We start from the raw sequence: 12,488 nt of genomic DNA, 5'->3' as shown, positions 1-12,488 counted from the left end.
CCCCTTCTCTTCTCCTCTGATTTTAGGTAACTTTGTCTCACACACTCTGAGCTCATTTCTGTCTTTGCCGTTCATCATTTTTTCCAACTAATTTTGAAGATTCTGAGCTGAGTCTGTGTTGTGAGTTTGAAATTGGATTATGTATTTAATTTGTTGAATGTTAAACCAAAGCTACTGGAATTGTTTGAGACAAGATATTTGCGCTCTATCACAGTAAACTCTACTTATAATTCAAAATCTTTCTTTCCCTATTGTAATGCTACCAAAAAAATCCCAATTGATTTTTACTAATGTTTTATTTAATTTCTTGATGAACAAGTTGGAATAGGGGCATAGGGATTATGGTATGCCAGCAATTTGCTGGAATCAATGGAATTTGTTTCCATAATTGACACTACGGAGGGGCCAGGATTTTCTTGTATATGGTTCTCACTCTTACCCTAAACTGATAACAATTATTTCGCAAATGTTATTTCTCCAATTACTTACTCGAATGGAACATATATATAGGGGCATAATAATAAGCCAAGGTTCATGAAGCAACACCATATTATATAATAAGATGATTCTGAGTATGGATTCTGAATTCAATTTGCTTAAATTGGATTATTTAATTTGTTGAATGTTGATGTGATTTTGAGTATGGATTCTGAATTCAATTTGCTGAATATTGAATTGATTCTAAATTTAATTTTAGATAACTCTGTCTCACACTCTTTGAGCTCATTCAATTACTTTTGTTGTTGATTTGTTTTTAGATTAGTTTGGATTTTTGAGATGAGAACATGTTGATTAGAATTCCAGAAACAAAATATGATTATATACTTTGGCTGTCTTATATCCGGCAAATTTAGGAATTTGTAATTGAATTGAATTTTGTTTTGTGTTACGATTATATTTGAAATTTTGTCTTATATTTTTTAATTGAATTTTGTCTTATATTTGAATTTTGTAAGTGAATTAAAATTAGTTTAAAAATATTGAATTTAAATATTTGAAATTGTATATTGAATTTTAATAATTTTATTGTATATTCTATTAAACCGGTTCGACCCCGGTTCAACCCCGGTTAGACCACTGAACCATTGAACCAGTCACTTGACCGGTTCAATGACCGGTTCGGTTCTTGCAACATTGGTTTGGATAAAACAGGAGAGTGGTGTTAGGCTTGCAAGTTGCAACAGCTAACGTAAAACTTGTCGAATCTCAATGACATGAATCCTTGTGATTATTGACCTAAATTATTCCTGTCATGCTGAGCATGTTTATAAACTTGTCAGTTCTGACTGAAGCGGCAAAGATGAAGGAGAATAAGGGAGAAGAAGAAGAAGAAAAAAAGGAGATGAGTCGGAAGGAGAAGCGGAAGGCATTAAAGAAAATGAAACGGAAGCAAATCAGGAAGGAGATTGCAGTTAAGGAGCGGGAAAAGGAGGAGGCTCGCATCAACGATCCCGACGAGAAGAGGAGGATGCAACTCCTGGAGCAGCAGGAGGCTGAGAGAATGGAGAGTGACAGGAAGCTTTTCGAGGAAAGAGAGAGGGCTTGGATGGAGTTACAGCAGAGGATCCAGCAGCAGCAGGAGCAACAACAGCAACAGATAGACCTTCTTGAAGAATCACAGTCGGCACGCAATGATAATGGTAGTGACAATGATGATGATCAATGGGAGTATGTGGAGGAAGGGCCTCCTGAGATTATCTGGCAAGGAAATGAGATTATCCTCAAGAGGAACAAAGTGAGGGTTAGGGTTTCAAATAAGGAAACAAAACAAAATCAGGTATTATCATAGCTGCATCCTTTTGTTGTTCAAAGAATTTCTTTCAACCTTAGTTAACACTGTTGTTGTTGCTCATGCTGTTGCAGCATGCTGATGATGCTGATAGACCTACCTCAAATCCTTTACCCCCAGAATCTCACTCAAATTCATTCGCTCAGCAGGTGCTGGAGAATGTTGCTCAACAAGTACCCAATTTCGGAACAGAACAGGTTATTTAGTTCTTATCTTATCTTGATCTTGCTCTTTCTCCTTTCTTAATTCTCAATGTGCTTATCTTGTTTTTTTGGGTTATCATGGCAGGACAAAGCTCATTGCCCTTTTCATTTAAAAACTGGAGCATGCCGATTTGGTCAACGTTGTAGCAGAGTCCACTTTTACCCTGATAAATCCTGCACCCTTCTGATGAAAAACATGTACAATGGTCCTGGCATGGCTTGGGAGCAAGATGAAGGCCTTGAGGTCTGTTAATGCTGCTTTTGTGCCTTCGCTGTATCCTCAAAGGAGCTCCTTACAATTTCCTTTTTTATAATTTTATTCTGCAATTAGTTACTTTATTATATAATAGCGGTTTTCTATCTTATATCAAAATATGCCTTTTACATCTTTTGTCTACAGCTGTTTCATTTATCAATAAAAAATGAAAGCATCCATGTCAACGGTCTATTCAGTTCAATTATTTTTCTTGTAGATATTCTCTTGTTCTTTAACTTGATAATAATCAGATTCATTGCGCTGGAGGCTCATGGTTTTGGTCTTGGTATGGTGGGTCAAGATTAACGACATTAGCTGTTGTATCCTTGGGGATATCTATGAAATATTGATCGTCCTCCCTTGTTAGTAACTTAATCAACTATTTTCTTTTGGTTGTGTTTGACATTTTTTCCTTTTAATACCTATTCTTAGATATGTCATATGTGTTTATTTAGTATCTGAGTCCTTTTTCTATTACCATTGGCATCATATGTTCGCAACTACTTTCAAGTTTCAATATTTGATATTTTCTTTGAGGTCGGAGGATTTTCTTCTTCATGATGTTTCAATCAATATTTTATATCTATATCACATTTTAGGATGTATTCATTAATTAGATTGTACAGTTAAAATTCATACTTTTAAATTTCATAATGTCCAAAATCTCTTGATCCTTAACCATAAATAGTTGTTGGGCAATATTCAAGCCATGGATTGTGGAGCTATGTTGCAGATATCACCAAATGGTTTGAGATTATTGCAGCCAGACATAAAAATGGGGACGAAGTTAGTTGGTTCTTGAAAGTACATTGCTTTGTGTGTGTGGGTGGGGGAAAGGAAAATTTTTATGCATGGCCAGAATTTATGTTGATAAAATCTGTATTGTTTCATATACGAAACTTATATTCCATTATGCTTCTGTGTTTCATTGGTTCTTGCTTGCTTAGCTATAGACTCATTGATCCTATTAGTTATAGGAAAATCCACTATTTTATTATATTCTATTTTCATTCAACTTGTGCGAGTCTAGTATGCTTAGATAAAGATAATAAAAACTGCTCTTTGTAGGCATCCTAGTGTATAACTTTTCAAAATTGATATGTATAATTCTTCTAGCTGATACAATCCTTACTCCACGAATCTTCTTGTCATCTTAAGAATCTTGCAAACTAGTGAACTTTCATCCCTTATGCACGAACAAGAAGTGCTGAATTTGGCATCTGCTACTTCTTTTGGCTTTGTTTTGAACCCTATTGCACTACTGAGATAGCTGAAACTGGAATCAAATTATCTTCACTGTTTTTGGTTATGTAGGCCTTGTAGTTAATATTTTATCATTTGTATAGAAATAATTGAAAGCTAATATTCTAGTACTTGGTATATTTATTACATTGTCAGAATCTAAAATCCTTATTTGACTTGTTTACCTATTTTTCAGTACACGGATGAGGAGGTTGAACGCTGTTTTGAAGAATTTTATGATGATGTTCATACGGAGTTCCAGAAATTTGGAGAAATTGTGAACTTCAAGGTTCTTTTGTAATGCTTTTTATATACTGAAAAGTTTTCTGCATGAAGTTTTGACAGAGACGCAATATGTTTGGTTGTATTGAGATAGAGACAAATAGAGACACATTGGACCTGAAATACACTCATTCAATCTGCATCTCCAAAGGAAGGGCACTAGTGTCTCTATCTTCAGTGTCTGTCTCAATGTCCTATTTCACCCTATCTCTTGTTCCAAACACAACCTTACATAACTATTGTGGTCTTGCTTTGAACTTTACCCACAATGATCCCTTATCTTATTTTTCATTCTTGTTACTTGTGAGCAATTAGAAGACCATATTTTGGTACCAAATTTGAAACACGTTAAAAATATTTGAATTTTCAGGGCATGAGTTGGTTTATCCCTTCCTGATCTTCCTTTTTCTCCAACTTATGCAAATGCTTATTTATCCTTATTTCTGTCAGGTGTGTAAAAATGGTGCATTTCACTTGAGAGGAAATGTCTACGTTCAGTATAAACATTTGGACTCTGCTCTGCTTGCTTACAACACTGTTAATGGGCGCTACTTTGCTGGGAAACAGGTAATTCATTCCCTGTTTATTCTTGATGAATATCTTGAATTTTGTATGAGCATATGAATTTCACAAAGATCCAATTAAGATAGAAATTCATGGGTCTTGGGACTTCTGCCCCTCCTTTGTTCAATATCCGGGAAATTCCCAGTATTGTATTGACGAGCTGTAAGGACTAAGGCTGTAACTCCTGCTATCCATGGAAACCCTGAGGATGTTTGATGCAAAACTGGATGTGTCTTATTGCAGGTAAGTTGTAACTTTGTTAGTTTGACAAGATGGAAGGTTGCCATATGTGGCGAGTATATGAAGTCAGGTTACAAGGTATACAATTTATCAGTGATTTATATTTCGTTCCCCTAGTATATATTACATATAGCTTTGAATACTGAAAACACGTGTGGTTCATTTGTAGAAACGATGTGATGACTTGGTTTCAACTTCAAACTTTAAATAGTTTTTTTATCCCTTAAATTAATTTAAGGGTTGAAGGTCAATTTGTTGATGCTGCTTTTTTCCGTTGCATGTTAACAGACTTGTTCTCATGGAACAGCGTGCAATTTTATACACTGTTTCCAAAATCCTGGTGGAGACTATGAATGGGCTGATTCTGATAGACCGCCCCCAAAATTTTGGGTGAAAAAGATGATAGCATTATTTGGTTATTCTGATGATTATGAGGCTTTAGGGGAGCGAGAAAATTTGAGTTTGCAAAAGAATACGGGGAGATGTCAAGATCAGATTCTTTCAGGTATGCTTTCACTTTGTTGTTCCTCATTCTATGACAATAAATGGTGTGAATTTTAACGGACCAACTAGCTACTACCATTTTATCAATATGCTTGAATTTGGACCTGCTTATATTATTTGAAAAATGGAGCAAAAGCTCCAATTGAGGGTGGCGTGGTGCACAAGCATGTCACATTACACACACAGCCTAACTTTATACAAGAGCCAGTGGCTGATTTCACAACATGAACTGTGACCTTTGTCATAGGGGCTGAAGATAATTATTGGTCCAAAATTCCCCCTCAAATTCCAACTGATAAATTAACCAAAATTTCCTATCAAATCTGTATCAAATCTGTGCAAAGAATTTTGCAGGCTACACTCAGGCTTGCATTCTTGTGCTGCAACAAAGGCTGTTTTATATTTGAGGGAAAGTAACTAATTGTTAGCATTAGTCTAATAAAATTTGATTGAGGAAATATGGCTTGGAATAGCATTTTGTTGATTTGAGTCCAAATTTTCAATTTGCGAACTGGAACCATATTTTATGTTTGAGGCAAATATTTTGTTCATGCCAGGTTTTATGTATATTTTTTATATGTTAATTTATACTCATTCTTATAGTATGAGAATCTTTTGCAGGTACCACTCAAGTAGATCAAGATCTAGGGAGAGGGATCAGTTGAAAAGTTATTCTAGCAGAAGAAAACATGGAGACGAACGAAGGCAAAGAACTCCCGATGAGGGATGGAATGCCCATTCAAAAGAGAATCATAAAATTAAGCACAAAACTCCAGTTTCTGAATCCAATAGGGAATGGCTAGAAAAAGATGAAAATAGGGAAAGTCACCATAAACATTACAGAAAAAGCTCGTTACATAGTGACAAGGATGACAGTCGCAGAAGCCATGATGAGGATTTTGATACAGATTTGGCTATAACTGGTAAGGACGATGAAGTTGAACATGGAAAAGAACGACGACACTGTAAGAAACGGAAGAGAGATAGAAGGGATCGGATTTATGAGTCCGAATCAGAGCACCATACCAGTAGAAGGAAAAGTTCACGGCAGCACAGTAGGGACAATAGAACCGGTGAAGCTGAATCTAATAAAGATTTGTTTGATCAAGGAGACTTGGAACCTCATGATAGCTCTAGGAAAAACTCGAGACACAGGAGGTTTAACCATCGAGAAGACAACAAAGACCATGAAAATGAAGTTGATGGAGATTGGTCACGGAGAGAGAGACACATAAGATCTGGCTATCGAGAAGACATTAAAGACCATGAAAATGAATGTGATGAAGTCGATAGAGGTTGGTCACGGTGGGATGGGGACGGAAGATCGCATCATAAAAAGAAGCGTTCAAGACACCACCACTCACCAGATGTCGGATTACAGTGATGTAGACATCTAAGAATGCAAGTAAGATTAACTTTTGTATTCCTGTGATGATGCTTTATCATCTTTTGTACAATCTCTTCTCTTCTTAGTGTTTCCTTTTTTTTCCTTTTTTTTTCCTTCTATGAAACAAAAAAAGAATGCAAATCAAACGAGCATCAGGTTTGTTTTTGTAAATTCTCATATTATAATGAGGAGATTGGTTATGCTATTAATATTGGCTAACATTGTTTAAGAGAGAGCTGTGAAAGAAGTTGTAGTTAGATGGTTTATTCTTTGCATACCGGAGGTGGTAGGAAAAGAGAGATACTAGTAATAAGATTGTTTTCAATACCTTGCTTCCTACTTGAAATTAAACTCGTGTAATTTTGGTTATTATTTTACAACTAATAAAAAAAACCTGATAATTGTGCAGGTATATCAAGCAAATATTTTGTAAATATATAGACTACAGTAAGTATGAAATGATTATGTTAAAATGAAACTAAAATATTATTCTTTATTTATTTATAGTCCAAAACTTATTTATAATAAATTTAACAAATGGACCTAGAAGTTTTTCTGATGATTTCATAATAATTAAGTACCAAGTAACGATGATTAATATTGTAGTTTTCATACTTACACGAAATGGAAGTTTTTGAAAGATTAGGATTTGATCAATTTTTTGGTTTTCTTAACATCAGCATAATAATGCTCTACAAAGTTTGCATATGAATAATGACATTCCAAATTTTCAAATTCCGTACCACAATCATATTTTAATCAGACATTTTTAAAAATAAATATCGGTGATTATATCAAGGTTCTGAGAACCGGATCGGTTATCAAACCGTTCTAATCACTGATTTACTGATTTATTGGTCTAACCGTAGTTCAACCAGAAAAATCGTTTTAGAATAAAATAAATAAAGGGTAAAGTATACTTTTTGTCCCTGAAGTTTGGCAAAAGTTTCAAAAATATCCCTAAGTTTTATTTTGTTTCAATTTTGTCCCAGAAGTTTTCGATTTGCATCAAACATACCCTCGACGGCTAAATTTTAAAAAAATTTAAGATCAATCTAATAATAACGCATGAAAATTATGCTTGATTTACTTGTGTTGAGGGTTGTTCTTATGAAATTGTTATTGAATTGGTCTTAAATTTTTTGAAAAATTAGCCGTCAAGGATATATTTGATGCAAATCGAAAACTTTTGGGATAAAATTGAAACAAAATAAAACTTAGGGGTATTTTTAAAACTTTTATCAAACTTCAGGGACAGAAAATATACTTTACCCATAAATAAATTATAAACTTGGCTACTCTTGCAGCTTCTTCAATCTCAACTTGGTCAGCTTCTGAATGTTGTCGCAAACAAAGCCAGTTCTTGGCTCACTAGTCCTATTTGCTGCCTCAGCCATTTTGGCTTCAAACTCTTAACATCATTCCCATCTAGCAAAATTTGTCCTACACACAATTTCTTCAATTAATTAGTGCCACATAACATATCATACCATATCATATGGCCTTTAACTAATATGCATAACTTCAGTTCCAGATTTTTTAACAAGCAAGTAAACTACATACTAAACAAGAATGCATCTTTACCTAGCCATCACTCAAATTAAGTGAGAAATTTTAACTTTTAAGTTTACCTGATAAACGGTCATAGAATCTCTCTATGAGGGACACAACGGTGCTCTTTTCGGAGCCGCTGCTGAACAATCCACAGTGCAGATGAGTAACCTTGCAGTGCTCTATTCTCCCCAACAAATGCCAAGACCACTCTGATTTGAACCACAATCTGCTAAAAAAAGAAAAAAAAAAAAGGCCTCAACAACAATCACAACACCACTGCAGATGAAAAAAAGTTAAAAGAAGCTCCTAAGATTAATACTTTGGTGTATTATTGACCTGTTCAACAATGTTGCCTGCTCGAGGAGCTTCTTTGCTCTAAACCTGCAACCAGCAGAAATTACAAAACAGCAATTACAAAGTTAAAAACATAACTGAAATTACAAAGAGCTTCTTGGCAGGCGGATTATTACTCAAAGATGTATTGTTATCAGCAACTGCTTCTTGATTAATACTTCCATCTATAATTGAAATCAATACATCATGATCAAAGTTAAAAACATCAAACAGAACCAAAAATAAAAAAGAATCAGCAACAAAGATTACCAAATACCAAAAGCAGAACAAAAAATAAAAAAGAATCAACAACAAATCAGTAACTATTTCAACAACAAATTAAATACCAACAGCTACAATGCAGCATAAAAAATCACTGATCACAAATTTTAAATTTAAAACACTTATCACAAATTAATTAATTTCAGATTTAGAAATCACAAATCACTCATAAGAGACATTCAAAATCAAATTCATAACACTGAAACAGCTCAAAATCAAAATGAAATTGACTAACCTTCCACTGACAGCAGGACGACGACGGCGTAGCAGCTGGAAGCCTCGAACAGCGAAGTCACCGACGAAGACAGGACGACGTGCCGAGCTAGAAAGCCTAGAAGAGAAGGTCTGGCCGTATGGATTTGGGACAAGGGAAGGAGGAGGCCGCAGAGACGCCGACAACCACGAACGGCGGCGGCGGTTCAATTGACGAAGCTGGGTTGCTGGGTTTTAGGTTTGGCCGTTTGGGGAACCCTAGGGCTTGAGTGTGTGTTTCGAAGGAGGAGTAGGGGTGTCTGGTGTGGGGGGTGTATGCGGGTTAGGGACTCGCGTGGAGGGGTGGGGTTTTTTCCTTTCTTTTTTTAAAAGCAATGAAACGACGTTGTTTCTTAAGAATCGGTCGGTTTTCGGTCTGATCCAACTGTCCGGTTCAACAGTTTTTCAACGGTTTTAATGATGGCGGTTTTAAGAAGAGAACTGGACCGTTTTTTATGCCGGTTTTTGGTTGAACCAATTTGACCGATTAGTCCGGTCCGATTTTTAGAACATTGATTATATCAATAAATTATATAAATGTGAATATAAATTGTATATTGAGCAATAAAATAATTGTATATCAGAAGTGGATGCACAAAAAATAAAGAGCAAAATAGAAGATTAGAGAAGAAACTAACTAAAAAGACGGAATGCGAGGCAGATATAGAGGAAGGGGTTCCTCGTGAAAGTGAAGATGATAAGTCTAGAAAATGAGGCTGTTTTGGATTACATTAGGCAGAATCTAGATTGGACATGGGATGATGGGAGTAATGCTATGACCTATGGAGTATGGAGGATGCAAGTTTAATCACTAGAACCTAAAGAAGGAAGAGAGCGACACAGAGTTAGAAACCAGAATCTTCATATAAGAATTGAGTTGAACAAGATGGTTTTAGTTTTTATTAGCGTCTGTTGATATGGAGTCTTCTTGATGATATTGGTTTTTTTTTTTGTTATGTCTTTTTGGTATTATGATATTGGTTTGTTTAATATCGACATTCTAGTTTTCTCCAACAGTGGAGCCTTACGCTCTCCAACAGTGGAGCTGTTCTACTTCAACAAGTGGAGCTATTAGTCAATCAACTTCTCAAATCTAATTCAGTTATAAATACGAAGACAATCATAAATCAGCCAAAGCAACAATACAAGGAATACAAATTAACAAGGCAAGGCATCGAAGGTATTGGTAATTGACGTGGTGGAAATTGACAGATTAAGAATTTATAAAGAAAACAACGTTGCAAGTATAGTTCCCAATCGACTAAAATCTGCTTATCAATTTAGAAGAGATGTCACAAAATTTAGAAATAAAATACTGAGAGTATGAATCCCAGGTCGTCTCCCAACGAGTTGTAGAGAAAATGCTATTTTATTGATCAGAAGTTTTCCGAGAGATTTTCAAAATTGAATGGCAGAAAATAAATAATTGTAAGTTAGTGCAAAGAAAATAAAAAGAAATTTATATTATCCAAAATAAAAGGCATTGACTGGGGGAATGATTAAATGGAAGTTCTATCCTTGTTGGGATCTCTTAAGTATAGTATCAAAAAGGTTGTTGTTTTCACTTAGTTAACCCTTACTAAATAAAGGAAAGTCAAGTGATTGAGCTAACTCTTAATCTCTTATTCGCAAATCCTAGTCCTCTCCCTTAGGAAGGTCTAGCGTTAGTAAATACAGAACTAGCCAACAACTTCCAATTTAATCATCACTTAAGCCTTCCAACTCAAGTGTCTCCTTTTAATCAGCCCCCATGTCAAGTTGGGGATTTACTCTATTGACATGAATAAAACGCTCACAGAAATAATAGAAGAAGACATGATAAATTAAATAGAATAAGGATTGAAAATTGATTAAAGGGAAAAGAAATAAACTGTATTAATAAATCCAAAATGCAACATAATTATCTGAACAAGATTAATAAACAACTAAAGGAGTAAGGGAATAAGGAAACAAACTAGAATAGTAACTTCAACGGAGGTAATGACTCTTCAATATCCAAAATCCAAAGCAAAAGTATAAAACTAATAAACTATGAATGTAAAGAAAACCTAGAGGAATAGCGATTCTCCCTAGATTCAGATCTAAAATACTAAAACTATGCGAATGAGAATGTGTGTTGAGTCTCTGCATGTTCCCTTCCTTTAGTCTGTGTTTCTGAGTCGAAAACTGGGTCAAAACATGGCCCGAAATTGCCCCCAGCATTTTCTGTTAATTCTGCAGATCGCGCATGTCACGCGTACGCGTCAGCCATGCGTTCGCGTCGCTGGTCATTTTGGCGTGTCACACGTTCGCGTCAAGCACGTGCTCGCGTCATATTGCAGAACTCCAATCCACGCGTACGCGTTAGGCACGCGCACGCATCACTGCAATTTTCTCCATGTTGCGCGCACGCGTGAGCCATGCATGCGCGTCGCTGCTCGCTGGTTATCTCCTTAGTTTCTTGTGTTCCTTCTATTTTTGCAAGCTTCATCACCATCTTCTAAGCCTTTCCTGCCCTATAAAGCCTAAAACACTTAACACACGGATCACGGCATCGAATGGTATAAAGAAGAATTAAAATACACAAATTAAAGACTTCTAGGAAGCAAGTTTTCAACCATAGATCAAGACTAGGAAGGAGTTGTAAAGCCATACAAATCATATGAATAAGTGGGTAAAGACTTGATAAAACCACTCAACTAAATATAAGATAGACCATAAAATAGTGGTTTATCAACCGGGCAATAAAGATACTAAATCAGAAAATTACAGGGGATTCAAAGACTCCCCAGTAGCGGCAGCCCGGGGAGAAAGAGGACGAGTCGCGAGAGGGACGGTATCCACGGTCCCATCTGGCCGGTTCAGAATCTAGACATCAGGGTCCAACTCAGGATGGCCGACCTCGGTAGTAGGAATTGAAGAGGCCGGGACAACTGAGGCTTTGGCAGATGGCACAGGAAGAGGGTCTACATCTACATCATCATTGTCCAAGCCGTTAGGAACAATCTTTCCATCTACTACAATGTTGTCCAAGCTGAATAGAGTGAGGTCGAGCTCAAGCGCCAGAACTCGAACCTGAGCCTTCAAATTCTCATAAGCAGCATTCACGCTGCCTACAAGATGGCCCTGGAGCTCAGTATAGTCTGCCTAAACAGAGTCCAACCTCTCCCTGAGCTCTACCATCTCACTATAAGTTAAGATACAGCTATCCTTATGCTTCTGTGCCATCTCCTCAGCCAAGTTCACAGAAGCCACTGCAGCAGTAGCCCGAGTCTTCTCATCCTCCAACTCTTTCTCCAACTTTGCCACCTTTTTCTCAAGCTCCTCCTTCAACCCTTTGATCCTATCATATTCCGACTTGGCCTCCTCCATGAAAGCATTTGTGGCATGAACCGGAACATCTTGAGCAGTCCTAAACAAGGCTGCTCTCATATGGCCATCTTGATATTACTTTGCGTAATAAAGTCCAAATGATGAAGAATGGACACATCATTCAAAGGCACAACCCCATAGGGAGTAATTTGCTGATCAACGAACCCACGACATCAAAATCAAGGGCATCCAAATTGAAGGGCTCAGCAGTTCTCTGCTTTTTGGGAGAAGGACTGGCAACAAATGGGG

At 36.4% G+C, this 12,488-nt stretch overlaps 1 protein-coding gene and 1 long non-coding RNA gene across 3 annotated transcripts; one reads left to right on the top strand and one right to left on the bottom strand.

Moving 5' to 3' along the window:
• The first annotated feature begins 1,190 nt into the window (after positions 1–1,190).
• LOC130941528 (zinc finger CCCH domain-containing protein 5-like) lies at positions 1,191–6,638 on the top strand. Of its 2 annotated transcripts, XM_057870071.1 has the most exons (8): positions 1,191–1,777; positions 1,864–1,986; positions 2,078–2,236; positions 3,687–3,779; positions 4,223–4,339; positions 4,580–4,654; positions 4,865–5,081; positions 5,702–6,638. In XM_057870071.1, the coding sequence occupies exons 1-8, from the start codon at positions 1,253–1,255 to the stop codon at positions 5,743–5,745; spliced, it is 1,353 nt and encodes a 450-aa protein (XP_057726054.1). In that variant the 5' UTR covers positions 1,191–1,252; the 3' UTR covers positions 5,746–6,638. The 2 variants fall into 2 exon arrangements, with proteins under 2 accessions (XP_057726054.1, XP_057726055.1); XM_057870072.1 differs by lacking the exon at positions 4,580–4,654.
• Positions 6,639–7,094: 456 nt separating this feature from the next.
• Positions 7,095–9,183, bottom strand: LOC130939194 (uncharacterized). The gene is made up of 5 exons (XR_009070197.1): positions 8,872–9,183; positions 8,492–8,539; positions 8,358–8,402; positions 8,099–8,247; positions 7,095–7,910 (listed from the first exon to the last, which is right to left on the bottom strand). It is a non-coding gene; the product is annotated as an uncharacterized LOC130939194 (long non-coding RNA).
• Positions 9,184–12,488: the final 3,305 nt, after the last annotated feature.

Source organism: Arachis stenosperma, chromosome 7 (assembly GCF_014773155.1).
Source record: "Arachis stenosperma cultivar V10309 chromosome 7, arast.V10309.gnm1.PFL2, whole genome shotgun sequence".
In the NCBI taxonomy this organism is placed as follows: Eukaryota; Viridiplantae; Streptophyta; class Magnoliopsida; order Fabales; family Fabaceae; genus Arachis; species Arachis stenosperma.
The sequence above is the reverse complement of the archived record's forward strand: the minus strand, read 5'-3'. Positions and strand labels throughout refer to the sequence as shown.

Bases quoted from the DNA above. Each gene is read 5' to 3' on its own strand.
- LOC130941528 (XM_057870071.1), top strand. From the start codon at position 1,253: ATGCTGAGCATGTTTATAAACTTGTCAGTTCTGACTGAAGCGGCAAAG. The intron at 1,778-1,863 runs GTATTATCATAG...ATGCTGTTGCAG, and splicing joins AGGAAACAAAACAAAATCAG to CATGCTGATGATGCTGATAG. The intron at 1,987-2,077 runs GTTATTTAGTTC...TTATCATGGCAG, and splicing joins CCAATTTCGGAACAGAACAG to GACAAAGCTCATTGCCCTTT.